The following is a 25,139-nucleotide window of genomic DNA, read 5'->3' as shown; positions in this document are numbered from 1 at the left end:
ACACATTCTTTTTCCTGGACGCAAACCGAGGCCTCCGTCAAACACGCCGTCAAACTCTCAAAGACATCGCCATCGATTCTGTAGGCAGCCTGACAAGAATTGTCATCAAGAGAGTGGCCACTTCCGTGTTTTTCTTTCTATACTGCCCCTCTGACGGGCCCTGGTTACCGGGAATCAATTGCCCAGGGTATCCAAGGTAGTCAACTTCAAGATGACGGACCGTCTGCCGCCTAACCTTCTTGCGCTCTTCGCCCCGCGACCTCCTCTACGCTACCTGCCCCCATCGGACGCGCCGGCGCATGAACGAAAAACAGCTTCAATCACCGGTGTTGCTCAGTATAAGCAAGCTCTCGAGGAATACAAGGACAAGGACAATTATGTGCCCACCGAGAGCTGGCTGCAGAGACGGGACAGGAAAAAGCTGGAGCACGAAAAGGAGATCGCTCTCAAGCTGAAGGAAGGACCGGCCAAATGTTTGTCATGGCTCACTGAACGCATCTTGCAATGGCGCCATACTGACGAGCTTGAATTCCATGGCAGATCGGCCACAAGATGATCCTAATATTCGTGGTGACGCCTTCAAAACCTTGATTGTTGCCCGGCTGAGCTATGATGCCAACGAGCAGGATCTCGAGAGGGAGTTTGGCCGATTTGGTACCATTGAAAGAGTACGATGAGATGATGTCTAGCTTCGTAAATATCATGTTGAGAGATGCGGGAGCTAACTTTCTGCACAGATTCGGATAATCAAGGACACTCACGCACATGAGAAGGGTAATAAAAAACGAAAGCCGCACCGCGGCTACGCATTCGTCGTCTTCGAACGCGAAAAGGACATGAGAGGTAAACTCACCACTGATTCTCCTCCCAGACAGCATGCGTGACCGGGAATCCTGTCCGAGATTTGGATGATGCGTCTTGCACAAATCGCTCGTCCTTCCTGACTGTGGCCCTCAGGCTTGCCTATGTCTACTTCCTCAACCTATTGCTCCCCTCTCCCAAACCCAGAGCTGCATGAAGCTCGTAAGGTATGCGTATATGGCTTATGGTTTACTGACTCCTGCGCGCTTTGACCCGCGTGCAATTTAGCTGCTCTCGAGGGGTGTGACGGCATTAGAATTAAGGACCGCCGCATCAAGGTTGATGTCGAGCGTGGACGTACTGTTGAGGGCTGGAAACCCCGCCGACTAGGCGGCGGTCTGGGCGGCCGCAACTACACGAAGGCCATGCCCTCACAGCCCATGGGCCGCGGGTTTGGTGGCGATGGCTTCCGAGGTGGCTTCGGTGGTGGTAGAGGCGGGTTCAGGGGCGGCTTCGGCGGCCGTGGAGATCGCGGTGGTTTCCGCGGGGGTGGTGGCCGTAGCTTCTCCGACCGTGGTTTTGGAGGTGGTTTTGGAGGACCTCGCGGTGGCGACCGAGGAGGAGACCGAAACGGATTTGGTGGACCGCCGCCTAATGCGCCTGGCGGACCCGGATCCCACGGTGGTAGGGACAGTGGGCGCGACAGCCGCGACTCAAGGTTTGGCGGAGATCGAAGAGGCTTTGACTCCGGTGGTGGTGGTGGAGGACGCTCTTACGACGACAGATCCGGTGGTAGCGGAGGTGGCTTCCGCGACAACAGCCGACGAACCGGCAGCAACATGGAGCCCATCCGCCCCAGAGAGAATGGTGGGTATCGCGACCGTGACCGTGATCGGGATCGGGACCGTGACAGAGACCGAGACTACGACAGACCTAGGGACGACGACCGAAAACGCGGCTACGAGGGTTCCTACGACGACCCGCGCAAGATTCGTCGCTACTAATCGGAGTAGGACCTGCTCTGTTCCCCTCTGTTCTGCAGTGGACACGGTGGGTGTCGCCAGTCACTGATCGCGCAGTTTACCTGTCCCCGGCCCATCAACGCGGACTGTTTTTTTCCCCCTACCTACGGCTCTATTGTCAAGGGTAAGAGTGAAAACTGCAGCGTGTCCAGGGTGAAGCACAATGTTTCAACTGTCGACAAGGTGTCCCTGATCTTTCGAAATCCTCAGAGGTAACGAACGCCCCAACATGTATACATGTACAGCCCGGCCTGAGACGTTCGCAGCTTTTGCGCGCCGCACCGAGCGGTTCTGTCATACACGTTCCCCTGGCTTCGGTTTGGTCACAGAACGACAATAAGACGATAAAAACCGGCAATAAATACTACAGCACTGCAAAGGTCGGTTCATAGCTTTATACGGACGAACGTCTCGAACAAATGCAGCCCTCCGGATCTTGCACCCAACAGACAACTCTCGCAAGGTCAGGCTTGGTCACAGGAGGTAACATCACCCTTTGCATTTGGTTTTCTACAATTGTGTTACATAGCTTTTTCTTTCCTCTCATGCCCAGGTGTCAGTCGGGTGTTGGTTTTACAGTACGTGTAGGAACTAGGTATTTTTTGGGGGGCGACCCTGGGGGTAAGTAGGCACGGCGAATTTAATTCTGAAAAAAAAAATAAAAGTACGAATTTTTTTACTCGCTGAACGTACGGTAAACCCGAAGAGCTGTCAAGGCAACTTTTGCATTAGCTGTAAGCAGCGGGCTGACTAGTCTGTTGAAGCTCTCAAAGCGTTGACCCCTACTGCCACCTTCTTCAGTCATAGGGGCGACTGAATGTACTAAACCTTGACATATATTTTCAAGCACATACCTGAACATGTATAGTTGGCCACCAACTAGAATTGGCCGCTTCAGTAGACTGCCATTAGATGATGGTGGTGGATATTACAGCTGTGGAAAATTTTCTTTTTTTTCTTTTTATTTTAATCCTAACATAACCAGAATGGAATAATAACAAGCAATCATGACATGCCCTATGACCAGACGCCGAGTTTGACCCTGTAAAAGAATAATATGATACGTACTCGGACCGGATCGAACCCGACGAGTAGATAAAACGAATGAAAAGAAGAATAGTTTTGTATGTGACATTTTCTTTTTAGTCGCTATCGTCTATGGCATCACCCCCTGAGCCGGGGTTAACTTCTGTAACTTCGCCAGACGCAGCTGTCCAGTATCTGTGGCGGAATCAAGTTAGCGAACCGAATTAGGGCTTTTTCTTTTGGCAAAAAAGTTCCCGAAGATGTATATGAGAAAAAGAAAGCTGCCCAGGAGAAATAGAAAGGGGGAAAAAAAGAAAGAGAGGAAAAAACTCACGCCCGAACCTGTATCTTAAACTCGCTAAAGCAGACGGAAAACAGCTTCAGCAGTCTCGTCTGCCGGCTGTCGAGCACGTCACCTTCCCTGCAGACGTCGTACCCGGTGCTGCCCTCGCCGTTCTCGCCGCCGAGGACGACGCGGCCCTTGATGAGCCTCGTGGGGACGCCGAGCTTGCGGAGCTCGGGCTCGATCGAGTGGGCCAGGGGAACGTCGTACTCCTGCGGCACCTCGCCTCCCGTGCTGTAGACGACACCCGGCGGGATGGAAAAGTCCCTGGGAGCGACGGCGCCGGCGCGCGCAAAGTCGACCGATGTGATGGTGTCCAGGTACGACAGGAGCTCGGCCGCGGGCCGGTTGGTGAAGATCAGCCCGACGGTGCCGCTCAGGTGCGATGTCAGCTTGTGCAGGCCCTCGGCCTGCTCGTCCTCAGCCGTCTGGCCCAGGGCGCGGGCCATGAGTTTGGTCTTGCCGAAGAACATGCTGTTTGTTAGGGGTGGTGGTTTTTGTGGCCTTTTGTTAGCCTTGCGGGAGTTGTGTATCCTCCGGAGGATGGGCAGGGCAACAAAAAAAAAAAACGTACCGGCTATCACCTGACAACTCCCTTCGCACATCCTTGAGGTTATTGTTGCGCATGTTGTCGACGCTAAAGACGAAGAGGTGCTGGTACTGAGGCACACATTCTCGGATGTTGGTGAAGAGCTGTTCCTTCTGCTCGCGCGTCTTCTTGGTCACATTGGTCATGTGGACCACCTTTGCTCGTTTTGACTTGGGCATCGCGACTTTGTCTGTGAGGCTGTGGGAGTTGGTAAAAAGAGAACGAAAGGGGGTGGAGGTGTGGCGGACGGCGCCTTGTGTTCTCCTTTGTAAATGTGGTTTTGTAATTGATCTCGGAGCTATTCAAGAGTTTCAAGCCTCTTGATTCGCGAGATTTCGATTATGGGGTTTGGTTATGATATCAAACCGAGTAAAGGTCGCAAGCCGATAGTCTTGAGGCTGGTCTGCGCCCATGGGAACTTTTGGGCGGTGAGACCCGGAAGAAAAATATCAGCGCTTCTGGACCCCGCATCTGCGGAGCCCCCATTTCACTATCGGCGCTATCAATTGACCATTGCACGAAATCCGTCTCCAGTATTAAAGAGTGTCAATGCACTCAGTGCGGCTCATAGTAATCTTTTAACCTTTTTATATATATATATATATATCTCTCTCTCTCAAGTAATGTTATCCAAACTATATAGAATTCTATGTTTTCTTTACCTACCTCACTGTCACACGCAAGCGCGTCAACCAACCAACTCCCCCCCAATCGGCACAAGGTACAAGATCCAATTAATAATAATACTACTGCTGCCCACACAAGTCATTTACACATGTCGCACTCGTTGCCCACAAGGATGAAGCATAGCGTCGCCTATGCCCGAAAATCTGCCAGGCCGTTGTGAGCTAGAGATCCAAGTCTCAAAGTCTTGCCTAGGGAATCTTGTTGAGGCAAGTCGGTCGTCTGCCTGCGTCTCCCTAGGGGCAGCTTGCAGGCTGCGCAAGGAGGCAAGTGGTACGACCAACGTTAACGGCTGGAGGGCTGGCTAGACAGGTACCTATTTCCATTTCACAATGCTTTAAAAGGGTCATCACAATCACAAGTGTTATATATTAATGCCAGTTCCAACCGACTCTTGAAAGTCTGTGAGATTTGGTGTTGGTTTGCATTACCATTTTATCAACAAGCATCCTGGGCTACGAAAGTAAAAGATGGCAGACTGACTTTCGGCAGAGTATGGCTAAATTTGCAAATCAGTCTCGGCTATGCCGTGACCACAATATTTTATACCATTCTTATGACTAGCTCTACAGCTTAAGGACCATTTAATTATTTATAGCAGCAAACTCAGATGCGTAGAATGGCTTTTTTGTATTTGGATACTTTGACACTCGCGAATATTTAAATAGTTTACGTCAACCCATCATTTTTGAATTTACGCAGAGACTTTGTTATTTTCTTGCCCTCCATTCCATTTTTGTCTGTTCACCCCTTGCTTGGATGCCGTTCATTTCGTCATACCATATCCAGCACTCAGCCGTTTTTCTGATTCTTCCCAAATAAAAACAAAATGCGTTTTTTCAAAATTTCCTACATCGTCATTGTCGGCGCTTTCAGCGTCTCGGTGCTTACTACTCCGGTGCCAGGCCGATCCGGCGGCGGAGTTTTCAATCACCGCGTTGGCATGTCCTATTCAAGCACCAACGTCCCTTCCGCTTACGCTCCGGACATATATTGGCGCCAAAGCAGCAGTGACGGCAATGACGAGGCGGACATCAGTTGCTGGACTGGACTTCTTTACCAAATTCGGCGGAAGGTGTTGGAGCCATGTTTGCCCCGAGCATATAACCGCGAGGACCCAAAGGATGAAAAATATTTGAGGTGGAAGGAACAAAAAGACCATGAGGACGAGCTTAAACGGGAAGAGAAGTACGATAGACGCGTTATCAAATCTTTGATGGGGCGACCTATGTATTATGACGAGGATTAAACAAGACCTCTAGACATAAATAGCTCTAAACCGTTGATCAGAGAAGGGACATTTACCCAGCAACACCTACTGCACCCTCAGGCCATGTATACGTAGTTACCGCCTTCGCGCTCGATGTATTCCTTATCGATGAGTCTATGTGCACGCATTTTAGATTAGCACCATGGGATAGGCATACGACATAAGAATAAAACAAAAAGAAAGTCATAAAAAGAGCAAACGTACTTTTCAATATTTGCCTTGATTTCCGCTGGCTCCAATGCACCCCTACGCCGCGTCTGCTCAATAACCTCGGCAACCAGCTGGGCGTGCGGTAGCGTTTTGCGGCTCTTCATTATGCGCACTATTGCCGCCTGCGTCTCAAACTGCCGGTCTGCCGCCACCCGCTCGTGCGTCTCCTTGTTCTCGGCCTTGGTCTCCTTGAGCTGAATCTGGTTGATCTTGATGCGAATCTTGGGATCTGTGAAACCCTTGTTGACTGTAAACGTGTCGTTCTTGCCCACCTCTCGTCCCTTGGGTGCCTTTGACAAGACTCGGGCCTTACCGCAGGCGAGAGACTGCAATGTTCGCTGGAGCAGATCGCCAGACAGACCCGAGGCTTTCTCGATCTCTTCATAGGACAACGGCTCGTCTATCTCGACGCTGTTGAATATGACCAGAACCGATGCTTGATGCGCGCTCATGACAAGCTCCTTCGTACCTCGTGGGAATGTCGCTTTGATGACGCACTGGCTCAGGCTGTGCTTCCAGGTTAACTTTCGTCCCTCATGCTTGTTCTTGTAGTACTGTTCAAAGTGTTGAAGATTCTCGAGAACACCGGCAGGCAGGGCGACGGCAGGATCGTCCGGGTAGGACGGCCAGGCAGAGGCTGACAATACATTGACGTTGAGGTCAATTTTGCTGAGCTTTTTTGCCCTATCAGACGACCTCCGCCATTCTTTGTATGCAGCGAGCTCCTCCTTGCCAACTTCTTGATCCTTGAACATCTGCTCAAGGTTGTGCGTAAACTGTGACCCGCACTCAACCTTCAATTTTGCAAGCATTGTCCGCTCCGCGTCTTGGCTGGCACTGCGTGCCATGAGCAATCTCCTAGCAAGATCGCGCTTGTAAAAGGCCTCGAAGACATCTTTGCCCTGAATGAACCTGAAAAGTTCGAGGCCGTTATCAAGTTGCCTGTTGAGCTCAGCGTCTTCATCGCCTGCGCTGGTAAGATCAGCTCGCTCTGTCTCCGTCCGATCTTTATAATCACCCATTAATGATGGCGGCAGTGCTTTTAGACCTCCACGCAGCAGCATGTCGATGTACTTGGCAACCCGTTCACCGACGTCGGTGCCCGTGTTCTTCGCTGCTTTGTCGTTCATGAAACGACAGAAGGCATCTCGCATGGTTTTCCTGAAATCATCGTTGCCTCCAAACGCATCACGTATGATGTTCAAAAGCTTGCGTTGCAGCTCCAGGAGTAGAACCACCATCTCGTCGCCCCGTTCGGTGTCACTGATAATCTTGGAACCGGAAGAAATTGCATATTCCTCCCAGGGACCGCGAAGGTCCATGTGCTGTCCTGTCATGCGGAGAAGCTCATAAAGTCCTTTTAGGGACTCGATGTCTGCCTCACCGATCAAGCGACCAACTTCGGTGACGCCCAGTAGTTTGTCGGTATGGTCCTTAATGGCTATCCTCTGCATGTCGCTCATGAGCTCCCTCTTGGTGGTGCTGTCAAAATTGTAGACATTGCACCGCGTGTCTTCACGGTTTATCAGTACACGTACTGAAGCAACGTAATCCTTCAGGTCGTAATTCTCGCTCTTTTCCAGGGCAAACGTCTCAAAGTATCTGGCCGACTCGGAGAGCAGCGGCTCTTCAAAGTCCTTCCCATACACATTGAAAACGTGGAGCATTTTGACGGCATCCTTCAGGAGTGGTCCATCAAACGTCTTATCGCCTGCTCGATCCAGCGAAACCAGCTGCAACATGCCTTTGATGACCTTCCGGCCTGGCAGGTCATCTTTGCGATCGGCGAGCTGTCCGTCCGAGTGTCGCGAGCCAAAAATGACGCGTCGGAAAGAAGTTATAGTCACGTCGTTGAGGTCATGATCCTTGCCCTGTTTAACAATGTATGTGCGGTCCAAGTAGCTAAACAGAGACCGTATGACAACCTAGAGGTAGAAAGAAGTATGGATTAGTATTTGAGGCAGCATCGTGGGGGGCGTATGTGGTAATGCAGGCCCAAAACGGGGTCAGGTGTGCCAGCTCGGTATCCGTTTTCGCCCACTTACAGCTTTGCGACTCCAGTCCTTCCAGTATTGGTGCACTATCCGGACCATGTCGATCTCGGAACCGTTGTCCTTCGCCCTGACCTTGGGAAGGACCTCGTCTCTCACATAACCGTCACAGCGACTCTGCAGTATCTTAAACAGTTTGGCACTTTCATCTCGGCGACATATGCTCTCGACATGCCTGTACAGCCGATCCAGAGGTTGCCGCGGCTGCCGCCCCTGAAAGATGTCTTGCAGGGCAGACTCCAGGTCATTGTACGCCCTCGCATAGTAGTCGTCAACCGCTGGCGTCTGCTGCGGCTTGAGGTTCTTGACGACAAGCTTCCTGGCGCCCAGGTACGTCTTGAGCGCCGGCGCGGCCTGTGGCCGAGCGAAGCCTGCGTGTCCTCCAAAGCCGGCCATGTTGCCGTCCGTGGCCGGGCGTTTGCCAAAGGCCTTTGCGCTCATGGTAGTGGTGGTGGTGGTGGTGCCGGGCTGCTCTGGTCGGATTCGCTTGGGGTCGGGGTCGTGGTCGGCCGGCGGGCCGGCCCAGTACGCCAGGGGATTCGAGTCAACTCGGTGCCGGCGTTTGGATTGGCCTTGGGAAGGTTGAGATGATGTTGCTGCGGCAGCTCCGTCGCCAATATTAAATGTTGGAAGCATGAAACCAAGTCAAGTCCTGGATCGGCCGGAAAGGAAGGAAAAAACGGAGGTCGTGAAATTGTGATATGAGTTCTTGCGGATTTCGTTTCCCTCTGGACCCTTGCCCGTTTGACAAGATCAAGGTTAGGTAGGTAGGTACCTAGTGGAGGTTGACCGTGGCCACCGCGGCTCAACGGTCGCTTGGCGGTCAAGTCTAGACGGGCATCTGCTTGTCAGTGCGGAGGGTTTGGTTTGTGATCAAATGGTAAATTTGTTTGGATGAAGTCCAGCACTGAAAAAAAAAAAAAATGTCGATTAGTAGCGTTTGGTTGTTTTGTGTAGCATTGAAGGTTGGGCAGAGAAGGTGGTGTCCGGTTTCGCCGGAATTTGAGCGTTACCAACTGGCGGGCATGGCGTTCTTGCCCGCCGTTTGTTTAAACCCGCTATCCATATCCATCCGATCATACCTGCCAATGATCCATGACGGCTCGATAGGCGATAAGCCCCGCCATCAGCTCCAGTTTCTTGATACAGACGCGATTCAATTAAAGCTTCCCCGCAATTTGAGATGGTCAAGTGGAGCTAGATCTCCCCATACCTATGAAGTAGGGAGGTACCGACTTACTTCCGAAAAATACCTACCTACCTAGGTATGTACCGTACACGGGCTGTTAACGATAGCGTCAGGTTGTGTCTTGATTCCTGAGTTTCTCACGTTTAACACTAGATCGATAGCTGGCTAAGTTGCAAAGATGGGTGCTCCAACATCATTACTCCTACCATTATTTTGTTTCCTGCTGCAGGTCTGCACTAGTTTGGACGCGCCTGTCTGCGCTCAACACATCATCCCATCCATGACTTGACATTTACTGCCAAACCTTATTATACATTGCTCGATGCCCACCAGGTTTAAAGCATCAATCTTATCAAGCATATGCAGCCCAGCCTATCGCACAGTATTAGCAACAAGCCAATACTGAAATGGTTGCTCACATCTGGAGGCGTAAAAGGAAACGTCCGGGTACTTACCAGAAAATAGACAGGCTAGGTTTCTCTCTGAGGTCGCCTGGTTGATCAGATCGTTCACAGTCGCAGTGACACTCAGCGTCTTGGAAAGTTTCTTGCGCACCACCTCGAGCGCTCTCTCCGCCTCGGATGGCTCATTGACAACCTTGCGGTTCTCCACCACGGCCTTGACGTCGACCCCTGCGGCCCCTGTCTCATTGTCGCGCGATGTCGTTGTGTCCTGAAGCTTCGCCAGGCGTACCGGCGATATGGACCAAGAGTACAGCGGGTCGTATCGCAGCACATCTAGGATCGTCATGATGGAGTACGTCTCCTCCCGCAGCGCATCCATCGTGAACTCACAGCACCGCCGAAACACGCCCTCTGTCTTGGTGATTCCCATGCCGTCCACGATGTCACGTGTCAAGCGGAATGGGACGAGCTCCGGCACGGGTAGGATGCGGCCCATCTCGAATGCTATGCCCAAATCGATATGCACCACTTCGCCGGTACGGCTGTCCAACAGGATGTTGTGGCCATGTCGGTCACCTAGTCCCAATACGTGGCCCAGCATCGAGATGGCAGCCGTCGTGCGTGTGTATGCCAGTCTTCTCACAAACCATTCGTCCGGGTCTGGGAAGTGTTCCATAAAAAAATACCGCATGACCGGCGGGAAACGCTCTGTCGTTTTGCGATATGCCCGAATGCGTTCTTCAACCGGCTTGCCTTGGGCATTCGAGATCTCCTTACGACACTGGCTGCCCTTCCAGAGCTTAGGGTAATATCGCTCGTGTGCCGGTATGAGATAGTCATGCAACGGGATCGTATTAGGTACAAACTCAATGAGTCCAGTAGATGTCGTAAGCGGGACGACCTTGTAGGTGCGAATGCCCAGATTTCGTTGCCGAGTAGTCCGGTGAAGCTTGAGTACCGATGACACAGCTGCGAACACCTGCTCCATGATGGCGTCTTGCCGGAGATCGTCATTGCCACCTTTTACAAGCTGTTTGTATCTGACTCCATCACTGCCTACTGCTGTCAAGATCTTGGGAGCGCTCAGTCCGGACGCTATGCTCATCTCTGGTTCCAGTTTGACGATTACTGGTACTTTGGAATAGTCGCAGTCCGCCCGCAGTTCCATCTGCATGGTCGGCGGTGGGATGCGATACTTCAACAGGGAATCTTGAAGAGGCTTAGCTTGTGCGTGGTTATGGATTGCGACCTTTTGCCCCTGCTTGTAGCCCTTCTCTGGACCTCGATCAATGGCTAAAGCATAGTACTTGGCGTTGGTGTGGTTGACAGCATGCCAAATGCTATAGACTTTTTTGTGCTTTCCGAGGTGCTCTGAGATCCTGACCATTGCCTTGTTGCGAAGGACTGCGATTTCGTCCTCCTTATTGATCTTAGATTTCATCCCTGACCATATTTGGTACATGCCGTGATAGGGATGCTCGCAGCATATTCGGAAGACAAGGTTTTGCAGTAGCTTGTGGAAGCTTGTTTCTGCTTCCTGTAGGCGTGAAGTGAGCTGGTTGATCAATGGAGCCAACTTCCGACTGGGAACCTTGTGTAAGTGGGTTTGCACTGCTTGAGTGGTAGCTTGCTCCTCGGATCGTTCTAGCCATAGTGCTGTGAACCGCAGCGCATCGTCGTTGTGCTCATCCGACGCCGACAGAGCTAGCAGGTAATTTTCCAGACTCAGCTGCACGAATTGACTGCGTGTCTGTTCGATACGTCGTAGCTCCTGTCGGTCCAGATCAAGCCAAGTCCTGGCCTTGTTCAACATGCCGGTGTATCTCTGCTTGAGCATCGGATCCTTAGTTTTGGACACAATCGCACTCAGCTGGGTGACCTCGTCGCTTTTCCCCTTCTCAAGCCCTTTGAGGCGGTTGAGGTCAGCCAGGCTGTCCGGATTCTGCAGCTGTTCATCGCAGAAAACGGCAAATTGGTGGTAGACTTTTCCAGCCGCCTTGCCTTCGTGGTTGCCTCGAAGTTCCTTCAAAGCTGGTTGTAGATATTTTCGCTGGATTTCCTCGGAGCTTTCAAGCTTAGCTACCGAGACCTGATGCCCAATACTGGCCAACAGGTCGGCACGATTGACATCGATTGTCTGCTTTTTGAGGGCACACTCCCCTTCAATGCTCTGTAGCATACGAATCGATGGGATCATCTCGCCGTAATCCCAAAACGAGTTTGCAACTTCCACCTTGATCGCCGCATCGACACTGAGACCCATAGCCTCGCACGGCTGAATGAGATTGTTGAGCGAGGTGGATATGTTTAGTGACTCTTGTGTGGCGTCGTGATATCTAAAGATTCCGGCTGATAGCAGCAGCGCCTGAACTTCCAATGTCCTTGTCGTGGCAGCCGTGAGCTTCTGGGATTTTTGAAAGTGGCTATGCTGACTGAGCAAGCTCAAAGTTGACTCCCGGCATGAAAGAATCTGACGAACATCGTCGTATCTGGAAAGAAATTCGTATGTTAGTAGTTCGTCCCAGAAAACGAACATCTAGTTGGTTATTTGTGTACCTTCCACTCATCATCCACTCTGACCTCCCCTCGAATCTGCGATAGAGCGCATCCACACTGTCGTGGATGGTGAGTGACTCGTCGATTTCTGTTAGGGCAGCTAGAGCACCAAGGTGCTGCCGCAAATGGAAAGCTTTCAGGCTTCCGCGCGTCAGGTAGCGGATAGTGCTTGCTAGACCTTGATGAACAGCCTGTTGGGCAGATGTTAGATCAGTCGCCTGATGTATGCTCTGATAAGCCTTGTACATAGCGACTGCGCGGTGGTCTTGGTTCGGAGGAACAGGTAGATTCCATATCGCTAGGCGCCGAGCAGTCTCAAAAGTACTGCCAATACCAGATGATTGCCCATCCAGGCCTTGTTGGGTCTGTAGTAGCGAGTGAGCTAGCCCCGAGAGGCCAAGTTCTCCCAGCGTTCGTACCATAGACTGGCCATCCTTGGTTGCAGACTGGTCCCTGCGCCTGACGTGATCGTCGAGCTGGGCGCCACGAAATGCTAGGCTCTTCATGCCATCTTTCTCATACTCAAGTCTGGAAAGAACGTTATCGAGATTTGAAATTTGAGGGAGTCCGTAGTAAGCGTCTGGGTCGTCGATATTCTCAAAAATCTCCAGGAGTATCTCAGTTGAATCAGTAGTATCCAAGTCCCTCGCAGCTGAAGATCTCCGAGATGTTTTCTGACTAGCCTCTGAAAAGGCAATCTCAGCAAAAACAAGGGCGACTTTGTACATCCCACATCGTGTAGCTGCAGTCGACAATCCAGCAAGATCAATATCAAGCCAGGTCGAGCGATCCGCAATGGAGGATTCACTCGGAAGTGGCTGTGTTCTTAGGAAAAGCACCGTATTAATGAGAAGTTTGATATTATCTCTCGCCAGAGGGGTGTCCATGACGAGCCAGTCTCTGAGGCTGTCAGATAGCTTGCGCCGGACTGTCTGCTGCGTATCCAGCTGCAGAAACAGGACAAGGTGAACGATGAAAGGGAAAACTTGATCTGCAAACGATTTTGACTTGAGCAGAAGCGGAGGTAGCTGGGCCAAGATTGTATAGTTGGGGACAGATTTGGCCAGAAACACAGCCATCAACTGCGACCAGTCGAGGGTGTCAATGCGACCACGGCTGAAAAGCTCAGCCTCCGTCATTTGGGAAACCTCGATGTACTCAGAAGGAGGGATGCTATAAGGAGTCCAATCCGAAGAAGCATGAACAGCTTCAGAGAGACTATGCTGGCAGGCCATGGATAAAGAGTTGTCCTGAGCAGCAGTTGTTTCTGTGACGATCTTACGCAAGGCAGCCTCAGCTAAGCCAGCTGTTGCACAATCGCGGTCTGTTATCAATGCTTCGATGGCTTCCAGGATTCCCTCTTCTGATCCCAAGTCCCGTCCCGCTAACTTTGCATAATCAGCTAAACGGGACTCTCGCAAGAGCTTCTCTTGGACCTCCCCTGACGCCGCAAAAGATTTACCAACCACACGGCCTGCCCATGTGAGATAGTTGGTATGAAGGGACTGAGCTTTGCAGCTCTCCCAGACCATTGTGCTGTGCTTGATGGCACCGTCGTCCGTGTCGATGACATCCTTGGGGCCAGGAGGTGGTGGCTTGAAATCTCCACATAGCATTGCAAGGGCCAAGTCTCTCGAGGATTGATTCAATAGTCGGTGCCGGTTCGCACCATCCTTGAGGATTTCAAGTAGGAGGCTGGACTCATGGGTTTCCTTTTCTGCGTTTCCCGAGGTGCCGATTTGCGCAGCTGCCTTGGTGATTCTTCTAAAGGCCTGACGCTGAGACTCGTTCCTGAAGTTGGCAGATTCGTATGAAGTGAGAAATTCTGTGAACCACTGGTGAAATGTCTGAGCATTGCTCTTGGTCGCCTTGAACTGGCTCTCCTGAGTTGTACTTGACTGACTGGACTCAAGGAACAACCGTAGGGATGCAAGTGTGGAGAGTGCGTAGCCAGCAAGGAAGGCCGGCACCCGAGCGAGGTGATTTGCCCCCGATGAGATTAAATACCGAGTGATCCCAAGCGCATCATCGGCGCACTCGGGGTCTCCAATGTAGGGGCGTATGGAGTAAAGAATCATCTCGACAGGATATGACGAGACAGCATGATCTCCAGCCAAACAGACTAAGATTCGCACCTTGCGGATAACTGCGCATGCATGCAAAGGACCCATGGCCGGTTGAATACTGTTCAGAAGCTTGCGACAGACCGACACAACCAGCGCAGAACTCCACAGACTTTGCAACTCGTGCTGTGTTCTCCCACAGATATGTTCCAGTTCTTGTGTGAGATGCCTGGCTCTGAACAACGGCTGTTGATTCGGGGGGAGAATAACTTCAGAGTGTCCGAACCCCTTGATCTTTGCGCTGATGTCGGCAGCATATTTGAGACTGGGATTTTTAGCAAAGCACTTGGCCTCGATTGGATCCTCTTGGTCGATAATGTCGAAGAGAATCCCGATGATGTCCACAAACTCGAGATTAACGTGTTGATAGAACAACTCCTTGCCCATGATTCGCTTGACGATGCTCTCGCTCGTGACGTGTTTGTCCCTGTTGGAACTCTTCTGCCCACAGATGTCATGTGCCACGCTGTACGCCATCACTCTGGCAAAATTTTCCTGTATCAGTTTAGCGGTGGTGGTCCTCAGCGCTTGTACCAGATCCGCTGCTTGCTTTTCCTGGCCTCGCATCATCATGAGGGAAATGGCTTCGGGTTTGGCTTGTTTCAGGAGCTCGTCAAGGCTGGAAAATCCAAAAATACCGTAAGGTATAGTCTCCAGAGTAGATGATTCCAGCCATGTGTACAGTAGCTGCGGCGTGAAGAGCCGGAAGAGTTCCTTTGGACTCTCCAGGTCTAGATAATCTGCAACACCAGAAAGACATCTCTGTGCGTGATAGACTGAGCTTAAAATATGACCCGAGGTCTCGAAGATCGTGTAGATTCCTCGGCGCAAAGTTGTCGGCCATTGTCGTGCAATTTCCGCAAGAAGATAGAGACGAAATGCGATGCCTTCCCTGTGGTCTGAGTCTGTAGGAAGACAATCCAAAATGTCGAGGAACAACTCATCGTGGACCTTGAAGACATAAAGCTCAAAAATCTTGGGAAGTTTCGAACCAATATTGAATTTTAACCAGAGAGCGCCCTCCTTGATTAATGAAAAGAGGGAAGAACGGCAAGACTTGTAATTGAGACTTGTACCGTAATCTGGCTTCTTTTCAAGCAGGGTGAACAAAAGATCTGCCAATCGAGCCTGAGCCCTTTGGGAAAGATTGTTACTAGGCGAGCCCTTGTCCACCAGGAACAAGTAGAGGTCTCCTATTGGGCCCGAAAGCTCTTGATCGTCGCTCCACACTGGAATCAGTAGCTCAATCATATCAATGCAAACTCCCAGTACCACCTCACAAGCAGCATTATCCTCGCCTATGACTGAGCCTATAGTCTCGATGATGCGTGAGGCGTCTGCGGTCCTGATGGTAAAGTCGGCCCTAAGGCATTCCTTAAGGAGGCGAGTGCTATATAGGAACCCTTCTTCAGGAAGTTGAACAATAGTGCCCACAAAGTCGGTAGGTAGGATGCCAATGTGTTCCTCATCGTCCAGGAAAAAAGGTAACAGACGAAGCCTCATCCTGATGTCCGCGTAAAACCCCTCGTGGCTGTATTTAAGTCCAAGGTCACTTCGTGGAAAGGAGACAGCCTTCGAAATCGACCTTGTTTGACTCTGTTGCGACTCAAATTCATCATCTATATCCATAAGGTCTACACCCGAACTAGATCGTGGCTGAGATGACTTTTCGTCCAGCATACTTGCCAATCTTGCAAAGAAAGCAAGAAGTGGTTGATTTTGTTGTCGGAATCGAATGAGATCTTGGCTGCAAAGACGAGGCAGCAGACCCGTTATTGACTGGAAACACATATTTGAAAAGTCCTGAGTGTCATCCGCAGTCATGATCAAATCGAGTAGAATTTCAACAAGGCTTTGTGCTGTTGTCTCAACTTCTCGAGAAAGTGATATTTTCATTTGGTCCAGTTCAGGCATTATCATCAAGGATACGAGGGCGCATTGAAGTACGCTCTTTAGCCTATCGGTAGAGACTTTTGCTTTGCTTTGTGTCCAAGTTTCAGCCATCATGATCGAGTTGATGAGCTTGGGTTGAAGAAGCTCTGCGATCAACTTCCTCGCCGCGTTTGCGTCGGCAGCATCGGTGATATGCCTGGCTTCTTCAGAGCCTGAAGTATAGGCTTGTGGCTTTGGGCTCTTGCTTCTGACATAAGTACTGGTACTCTCACTGAGTAGAAGGTAGCTTATAAAATCATGATCATCTCTCTGCTGAGACCAATATTGATATACTGGACCACCAGGAACGGGGATGAGGGGTTGTTCTGGCACGCTTTGGCTGCCACAACAAGCTCTGAGCAAGTTCGCAAGATCGATGACACTTGTGAACGTCGAGTTTGACATCGCGTACGCACCATCACCTGGAATGAAGTATAGTTAGCTTGATGTCTTCGTAGAACAGGATAGGGGATGCGTGAGTTGCATACTAGGATTCCACTTTGAAAAGACCCAGCGGATAACGTGGTTGCAAGTGATTTGACCGGCCCCTGGCAGCATGGTATTTCGGAGGTGAAGTAAGTACAACATCAAGATCAGCGAAGAGTCTGCCACGACAGCTGGACCACTGATGTCTGCAGTTGTGACCATGGTAGTAATACTATCTGCTGTCTCATGCTGGGCAAGGATATCAGACTTGAGTATCGAATAGAGCAGGAAGCTCGCTGCTCGGCTCGTTCCTTGATGACTGACAGAACGCACAGCTACCTGCCATGCCTGCGACCACAAGGCAGAAATATCTGCGGCTTTTGCCTGAGGATGCAGAGAATAACTAGAAATATATCAGCGAAGCCCACACGATAGAGTACAGATCGACTTCGACTGACATACCTAGCACAAGCTATCATGGCCCAAGACGCAATGTTAGATTGTTTGTGGCTCAACAGTCCCAATATATGATTCATATCCGAGAAATATTCTTCCTGAGATGGTTTCTCGTTACCAAATGTGAAAGAGAGTAATTGTAGCGCGACAAGCTTTAGACTGTCGTCTGGGGAGTTCAGCTTTTCGTGGATTCTGTCCTGACCACCTTCAACCCGTCGACGTTTTCGTGGATGATCTTGGTCCTGGTCTGTCGGGGGACGCAGCTGCTTGTACTTCCTTGAGTACAGTAGCTCCAGCTGTGCTATAGCCTCAAGAATGGCCCACTTGCGCTCCGCAGACATATCAAAAGGACGCAGGCCAAAGAGCGCAGTCTTGAAATAGTCTACTTCGAGAGAAGAGAAGTCAAGATCTGACAACTGAAGCTGCAGACGATCATCCCGCCTAGAGTATTCAAGCCACAGCGCGTCCATGAGCTCCAGGATCTCATCTGGTATGGGTCCATCATCAGGAGCTCGCAGAATTGCATCCATGTGTGGCACAAGGACAAATACTGCACGGAGTATCTCATCCCTGACAGAGTTCAGAAGTTTGTCATTCTTGGATGAATGGGGCTGCCACCAATGTGAGAGCAAGGGCAGCAGCTCGCGGGTGACACTGGCTGCCAGGGATATGTCATCTGCTTGGATTTGAGCCACGATGCCAACGAGTGCACCAAATGTGGCCTGATGCATGTTGCTCACATTAAGGCCCCGAAGCTGCAGAACTTGTACTAGTTTCCTTGTGATCGGTTTATATCGTAGCGACAAAGGAGCATTCGTCGCCGAGACGAGCTGGTGGAGGCAAAGGACCATGTCTTCAAGCAACCTGAGGTTTTTCTGGCTGCCATGTCGTTGGCTGAAGAAAGAATTAGACCTGTTGGTGGAGGAAGTGCCTGTTACTGTTCCAGGGACGGGGGACCCTCGAGATAGGACCACCAATTCCCTATCCCCATTTTCGAGCAGCCGAGATAAAGACTCGGTGAGAAAGTCCACACATGCGAGCCAGCTGTCGGCATCGTTTCGACCAAGGTGTTCAACCGTGGCTGGGTTTCCCAGCAGGGCAACAAGCGCCTTGATGTAATCCTGCTGCAACGGTGGTACAAAATCTTGGTCGGGCCCAGGCAACGCCTGAGTTATATGGTCAACTACAGCTCGTGCTGCCTTGATCTTTATTTTGGCAGTGCGTTGAGTAATAATCATGCGGAGTGCTTCGGCACAGAGGGCCAATTTGTTCTCTGCCTGGGCCCTTGTGGTCTTGGTGCCGCCATAATAAGTTGATTTCTCTGCTACAGCACAATGAAATAAAGCTTCCAATAATTGATGGATGCTCTTGTCCTTGAGAGGTTTTCTATACGTATATTAGAAAGTGCATCCAAAACCCTGCCAAGGATGACCAGGTGGTAGATTTGCTTACATTCGTTCGGCGCGGGAAGCAAACTCAATTAACTCTGCGAGCTGTCAACGACGTGCACAACAGATGGGATGATGATAGACAAGAAATAAATAAAAATAAAAATCCAAGTTCTGTGGAGGAACCAAGGAGCATACCTTTCAATGCATTGCTGCGCTCCGTCGTCCTCCCGCTTATTATGCTCACTAAGAACTCAATGTTAGTATCTTTGTTCTAGTATGAATCACAGCCTGGCAACGGCGAGTGGGAGCATTATGTACCGCGAAGATCGTCCAAGGACGCGATCGGGCCGGTTGCCTTCCTCGGCGGCATGATGATCCTCCTCTTGTGAAAGTCAGAGATTGGAATATGCAACCGCCAAAGGTGTGATGGGGCACCTCTCCCGGTGCAAGTGACTACCACATTCAATTGGCGTCTAATTAATAAAGATTTACACCGTCGAATGACTGAAACTGACCGAATCAGACCTGTAAGCAACTGAGGTACATAAGATACCTAACGTGCTTCGGGTAACTTGCTTCAGTAGGTGGGCACCAAGAAGAAGATGAGGCAGGCTGTTGAAGACGGATTGCACGCGATGTGACTAGAAGAATGGCTTAGTCCCCCATTGACGCCAGGAAACAAAATCAAACGCGGTTCATATGCAGCTATCGTACAAAAAAAAGTGAGATGAGATCCGGAGCCTGGCTTGCTCTGCCGATACCCCTGTTTTCTACCACCAAACAGGATGAACAAGCAGGGCGGCTACATTGGGCGTGCTTTCCCCAAAAAGCTTTGTTCAGGCGGCTTGCTATGGTTCCAAGCTTTCCAGTAGGCCAGAGAGCCCCAAGATACTTGGGGCGGGTACCTGAGTGGGGACCGTCAGAAGCTTTTGATTTGCCAACGGTAGAAAAAAACCCCACCGAAGCTACCTTGCCCATTCAACCCAAACCCAAATCTAAAGAAAGTCTTGTCGCGTCTTGCCGGCGCGCGTTTTTGAAGGAAGCTCTCCGCACGACGACGTTGGACGATCCCCCCAAGAGCTTTTCAAAGCGCGCGCAAACCGGAGGTCAGGCACTCTGCTCATATGCACTGGGCTCTTGTCTGCGCATTTCGAACTTGCACGACAATGCGCCATTACTAAAAACCCGCCCACCATGTCCGAAGCCTATCTTCTAGAGACCCTGCAGTCCTTCTATGGCGATCTAATCGCAATAGGCGAGGGGCGCCTCCATGGCCCGTCTCTGGAGGGAGACGAGCTAACCGCTCTCCTCGAAAACTTCAAAAACTTTCTTGAGGAGCCACCAAAGCGAGAAGCCAGCCGAAAACAACTTGAGACTGGTCCGTTGCGCATCACCCGAAGGCGACAAGCATATCCACGGCCAGCTGCTGACATTTTCTGGTGCCATTCCTAGGCAAAATTAACGTGGGAGACGTTGAATACTCGGTCAATAAGGAGTTCCAGGAATATAGCATACAACTCGCAGATGAGGTTAACCTGGATGAGGTTGAGGCGGCCAAGCTGCTCCTCGAGGCGCAAGACAGCCAGATCCTCTTGGGAAGGTCACTAGTCGAGTGCGCGCTCATTCGGTTTCATCAACGACGAAAATACCTCTTAGATTGTATACGACTATGTATCGAGCTTGCGAACGACGACGAGAACGAATCGATAAAGGCGGTCTTTGAAGAAATCGTTGCACGATATGTTTTTGACCTGCCGTTGCCAGGTGCTCCGGCCGCGGGGGTACCCAAGGAAAAGAAGATAGTGCCGCGGTGTATGGCAGCAATGGCTAAGATCAAGGACTGGCTCGAAAAGCTTGCCAACAAGATCATGCTGGCAAGAATGCACAGCGGCACGGCTCCTCCTGAGATCGAGACCATCGAGTTTTGCCGCTTGAGTCTAGTACAGCAACACGAGAACCTCGCCGTAATTCTATGCGCTGCGGTTGAGCAGCGTCATGTAGAACGCACAAACTTTGAGGAGTTTGTCCAACTGCTGAAGAAGGCCGACAAATACGACCACCTCTTAGGTGAGTGAACCTTGGGGCACAGGCGTGAATTAGGGTGATGCTAACAATAACAGTGCATCTTTTCCCCGTCATTGGAGCCTACATTCGTCTGTATGGCTCGACTGAGGGCTGGGGGGACCTGGTCGTTGCCAGGTCCCTGAACCAGAAAATTGTCAATGACGAGACGTCTTGGGCCTTGCCATTTCTGTATGCCGCTGTTAAGGTCTGGTGGATTGCAGAGTACAGCGGCTTTTACGTCGAGGGTCCTGTTTCGGATCACAGCATTGACATCGACAAAGAGGATAAGGAGAGGAACAAGCAGTTTACCGACGCTCTCAAGGAGGGAGCATTCGATTTTATGTTGTCACTTGCAGGGGATGTCGCTGCCCCGGAATGGCAAGACCCTTCTCGCATTGGAATCAGGCAATGGCTCCAGCGAAAGTCACCACAACTGATGACTGATTCAACACCATTCGCCGACTACTTCCACACGTGCTTGATGAACCAGCTCGAAGATTTTGTGGATGCTTTTATATCAAACCTCCCCGATGTTCTTCGGAAACTTAGGACCGAGGAGGACGAGCAACGGCAGCTCAGCCAGCACCATGAACAAGACCTGGATCTGGAAAGATTCCTAGTCATCATCTCTTACGTCTTTGAAAGACGGCCTGACGCGGCTGATGTTTTCTGGTCGGACTCTGAAAGCAACTTGGCAGGCTTCATGCAGTGGGCATCCAGGAGAGCATCGACGCCGCTCGTATGTGCTTTCTGCGAGATGCTGCAGTCCATCACTGAGAATGAACAATACGCACTTGCTGCCCACCAGTTTCTGTTGGAGGACAGCAATGCAGGAGGGAAAATGAGAAGATCACAGTCTTTGACATGGGCCCAGATTTTCAAGGAGTTACACTACTTCACCAAGAAAATCCGCGGTGAAATCTCTAGCCCACAGCAAACTCACGAATACCGAACGCAAAAGCCAGGCGAGGACCTAGCAGAAACGGAACCGGAGTCTGCTATGCTGCTGGAGTGCTATCTCAGATTGATCGCTAGACTTGGAAGTCAGAGCACAGCGGCAAGGGAGTTCCTACTCAGAAACCAAGACTTCCCCTTGGTTGATGTCATTTTGCAGCTGAACAGTTGCCACATACCTCCTAGGCTACGTGCCTGTGGCTTTTATGCCATTGCAGCACTAGTCAGGCATAAAGAACAAGAGGACAGCAATACCATGTGGATTTGCATAGACGCATTTGTCAGCGGTGGCTTTCAAGCTGCGGGCAACTCGCGTGGGCTCATCAAAGGACAAAGCCACAGCTCAGCCGGCATTGTCGATAGGGTATTGGACGAGCTGAGCAACGGTTTCGAGGAGCCCAATGCTTTCATCAACCTGATCAACGCTTTAGTCGCACCAGCAGACCAAGCAAGCCTTTTGCGAGATGCCCTTCCTTTCCCTGAGACCCTTGGGTCTAGTCTACGAATGCCGGGGATTGAGCCATACGTTGACTTTGTGGTGGGACATGTCTTCAGCCTCAAATCAAAAGAGCTCCAGGATGTTTCGCAACTGAGGGTTCTGCGAGTGAGCTGTTTGGAGTTTATCTTGCTGTGCCTGAACACGTTCAACGAAGATCTTATCATCCTTGGTAATGAGACCAATGTCTCTGTGGACTCGATCATCGCCACATCAGACCTGGCCACATATGTTCGCATTCATCCATTCGCTCGGGTGATGGAATGGATGTTCAACGGCCAGGTTGTGGATGCCATATTTCAGACGATACATCAACAATCAAGTGACATTGGAAGCGTCTCGCCTGATTCGCCCTTGATATTGGGCATCATACGAGCTGTGGAGGTGGTGTCAAAGGTCTTGGAACTTCAGGACACATATGTTGATCTCGTGCGGCAAGTCATAAAACAGCACACAGGACAACGCCATAGGCATGTGCCTCATGCTTCCTACGCCTCATTTGAAGAAGGGTTTGCTCATCACCTCGAGGTCGTCGCAGATCTCGGCCGATATTGCGGCCTCGGCCACCCAGAGCTCACCATGGTTTGCTTAAAGCTTCTGGCAAGGATTTCCACTTCATCAAAGCTTATATCAGCCTGGAACACTGAACCAGGTAGACAGTCTCATCGCAACAAGGCGGTAGTAGCTCTGGAGAAAGATGGGGAAGCGGATTCTATTTCCGGCTCCCTCATTGCCGAGCTCATAGTGCCTCTCGACCTGGCTCGAGAGGCGGACTCTCCAAACTACCTGATCAAAACTTATATTCTAGACTTCCTCTACGCATGTTTACGAGCATCTCCGGACAAACCAACAATTGCCCATCTTCTTCTCGGCTTCAAGTGTGGCGTGAGCCATTTGAAAGTCGAGCCCAGAGGCCAATTCGAGGAAAGGACATCACTGTTTCACAATCTTCTCAGGGTGTTGCTGGAGACACCTTTTGGGGACGAGGAGCTAGGAATGAGAACATGGCTTGTGTCGTTAAAGCGCAAAGTTATGGGGATACTCCAGATTCTTTGGAGTTCCCCACTCTCCTCGGCCATTGTCTTGGAAGAACTCCGGAGCAACGACGTACTGTTCCATATTCTTCTGCGTGAAGAGTCAATACAGCCTGATCTAGTGTGGGATGGGGTGAATATGGAGGAACGCGGATTCCTACTCTCTGACGCAGCCGTGGGCTTTTCGGAATTCTTGGCTGCGAGACAACTTAGCTTCGATTATCTGGCCATCGAATTATGCAGCGTCACCCAGAGGCGTCTCCCCAGCTTGAAACGCCGCATATATGACGCCCTCAATGGACAGGTCACCACTGCCAATTCGGACAGCCCTCAACCCATACCAACCATCTTCGATTTGTACGATTTTATGCCTGTGGACGGGCAATGGGAGATCCCCATGCCTGATTTCCTCTATTTCAAAGGCGAAGAATTCAATATGTGCCTGGAAGGAGGGCATGACTCTGTGTCCGTATACAACATGGAGCGGGTCAAACAGGTGATTGCGTTGAAGAGGAGGCAGGATGCTCATGCTGGGCATTTAGCCACGGCTACCGACCTTGCTTCCGTGGACCGGGAACAGGTTCTTCTTGAGGAATACCTGGTGTACCATAACCGCAGAGCGGTAGTCAATTCTGAGCGAAGGAAGGTGCTCAAAGCTTGGGTCAACCTGCTCATGGTGATGTTTGAGGCCAGCGATCACCAGGGCTCGGCGAAGGTTGCTTTCCTTTTACAAGCCTTACAGACGATATTACCAACTCTCGAGTCTTTCGGATCCGAACGTCCGGGTGAGGCATTTGAGTTGGCGAAACTGGCCAAGGTTCTCCTCTTCAAACTCGACATAGCCGCTCCAGACGCAGGGGACAAGGACGCACATACCGTGGGCAACCTCATCAGCGAGAAGCTCTTCCAGTTGTTTGAGGTTTGCCTGTACGCCATAGGCAGGCGAACGGGCAGTGCGGAACTTCGATCCACCTACTATGCCATCTGTTATCGATATCTGACAGGAATAATTGACGATGGGAGAGACTTCGTGCCTGGCCGGAGAAAGGCGATCAAGGCTGTGCAGGTCTACGGCGAGCGCCTGCTGACTATCGTATGCGACGATGCGTTTGGCGGCGATGCAATCTGCCAAACCTCTGCGTTGATTTTGCTAGGTGCCTTGACGAATCTGGGAAGACGAGAAAACGACAGTCAAGTAGTGGAGGCTCTCAATCGCCTGAACTTTATTGGGGTGCTCGTTGACTCTTTGAAGACAATCATGGATGATGTGGCTGCTGCCCGTGAAGGTAGGTTACACACCAAATTCCCTCATGCCCCTTTATAAGCATTTATACTGACTGGACTCGTGGGGAAACAGCAGGAAACTCGGAGCAGCAAGAAGCTTATTCGCAGGCAAAGTTGGCGCTCCTCCTTCAGCTCTGCCAAACCCGCGATGGAGCAAAGCATGTGCTGCAGGCTAATCTCCTGCGCGCAATCGAGCTCTCTGGACTTTTCAAGGCAGACCCAGAGCTCCAGATTGGTAAATTTTCCCGTACCCATATTCCTCTTTCTGTTCTAGTTTGGGCAGGGGAATGCTGACCTGTCCAAATAAAACTTCAGACCGGAGCGATACCAAAGCCTTGGCAGACCATTATGACCTCCTAATAAGGGTGATGCGTGTCATCGGTGCGGCAATACTGAGTCGCGGGGCTCACAACGTCCCGCAAGGTCGCCGGTTCCTGACTGAGCACCGCATGCTTGTAATGCACGTCCTCAAGCGGTCTGCCGGCATCGCAGCTGTCGACCAGAAGCTGGAGGAGCTGGTCGTTGGACTTGCGGATTCCTTCATGGTGCTGATTACTGCCACAGAGTTCTTGGAGGTAAGTGGAACAGAGGAAAAAAAGAAAAAGAAAAAGAAACTCACCTATGAGTCTCAGACGCAAAAAAAAAAAAAAAGTAAATGCTGACACCTATTTGTAGTTTGAGGATACTCAAGGACGGGGTCCGCAGCAACAGAAGAGGAATGGCCCACTACTGTTTCATTGAGCGTGAGACGGTCAAATGCCCGATGATAACGACTGGAGTATAGATAGCTTTGGCATTTGCGAAGAGCCACGGTGGAGGAGGAATGTGTCCTTC

General features: G+C 50.9%; 6 protein-coding genes across 6 annotated transcripts; 3 read left to right on the top strand and 3 right to left on the bottom strand.

Moving 5' to 3' along the window:
- The first annotated feature begins 16 nt into the window (after window positions 1-16).
- On the top strand, window positions 17-2,505 carry PgNI_04495 (uncharacterized protein). Its single transcript, XM_031124540.1, has 4 exons — window positions 17-473; window positions 541-668; window positions 738-843; window positions 1,090-2,505. The coding sequence occupies exons 1-4, from the start codon at window positions 212-214 to the stop codon at window positions 1,803-1,805; spliced, it is 1,212 nt and encodes a 403-aa protein (XP_030985262.1). The 5' UTR covers window positions 17-211; the 3' UTR covers window positions 1,806-2,505.
- A 253-nt stretch (window positions 2,506-2,758) lies between these two features.
- Window positions 2,759-4,147, bottom strand: PgNI_04494 (uncharacterized protein). The gene is made up of 3 exons (XM_031124539.1): window positions 3,767-4,147; window positions 3,184-3,666; window positions 2,759-3,044 (listed from the first exon to the last, which is right to left on the bottom strand). Exons 1-3 carry the CDS (start codon window positions 3,958-3,960, stop codon window positions 2,966-2,968), a joined length of 756 nt encoding a protein of 251 aa, XP_030985261.1. The 5' UTR covers window positions 3,961-4,147; the 3' UTR covers window positions 2,759-2,965.
- Window positions 4,148-5,294: 1,147 nt separating this feature from the next.
- On the top strand, window positions 5,295-5,714 carry PgNI_04493 (uncharacterized protein; the record flags this gene model as incomplete). The annotated part of the gene is made up of 1 exon (XM_031124538.1): window positions 5,295-5,714. The coding sequence occupies one exon, from the start codon at window positions 5,295-5,297 to the stop codon at window positions 5,712-5,714; it is 420 nt and encodes a 139-aa protein (XP_030985260.1).
- On the bottom strand, window positions 5,616-8,924 carry PgNI_04492 (uncharacterized protein). The gene is made up of 3 exons (XM_031124537.1): window positions 7,991-8,924; window positions 5,940-7,870; window positions 5,616-5,849 (listed from the first exon to the last, which is right to left on the bottom strand). The coding sequence occupies exons 1-3, from the start codon at window positions 8,630-8,632 to the stop codon at window positions 5,792-5,794; spliced, it is 2,631 nt and encodes an 876-aa protein (XP_030985259.1). The 5' UTR covers window positions 8,633-8,924; the 3' UTR covers window positions 5,616-5,791.
- Window positions 8,925-9,268: 344 nt separating this feature from the next.
- On the bottom strand, window positions 9,269-19,029 carry PgNI_04491 (uncharacterized protein). The gene is made up of 8 exons (XM_031124536.1): window positions 18,792-19,029; window positions 18,669-18,716; window positions 18,535-18,568; window positions 17,089-18,468; window positions 16,689-17,029; window positions 12,146-16,622; window positions 9,641-12,078; window positions 9,269-9,557 (listed from the first exon to the last, which is right to left on the bottom strand). Exons 1-8 carry the CDS (start codon window positions 18,841-18,843, stop codon window positions 9,538-9,540), a joined length of 8,790 nt encoding a protein of 2,929 aa, XP_030985258.1. The 5' UTR covers window positions 18,844-19,029; the 3' UTR covers window positions 9,269-9,537.
- A 482-nt stretch (window positions 19,030-19,511) lies between these two features.
- On the top strand, window positions 19,512-25,046 carry PgNI_04490 (uncharacterized protein; the record flags this gene model as incomplete). The annotated part of the gene is made up of 6 exons (XM_031124535.1): window positions 19,512-19,851; window positions 19,926-20,540; window positions 20,594-24,307; window positions 24,379-24,540; window positions 24,621-24,880; window positions 24,981-25,046. Exons 1-6 carry the CDS (start codon window positions 19,668-19,670, stop codon window positions 25,044-25,046), a joined length of 5,001 nt encoding a protein of 1,666 aa, XP_030985257.1. The 5' UTR covers window positions 19,512-19,667.
- Window positions 25,047-25,139: the final 93 nt, after the last annotated feature.

Source organism: Pyricularia grisea (genome assembly GCF_004355905.1).
Source record: "Pyricularia grisea strain NI907 chromosome Unknown Pyricularia_grisea_NI907_Scaffold_2, whole genome shotgun sequence".
In the NCBI taxonomy this organism is placed as follows: domain Eukaryota; kingdom Fungi; phylum Ascomycota; class Sordariomycetes; order Magnaporthales; family Pyriculariaceae; genus Pyricularia; species Pyricularia grisea.
The sequence above is the reverse complement of the archived record's forward strand: the minus strand, read 5'-3'. Positions and strand labels throughout refer to the sequence as shown.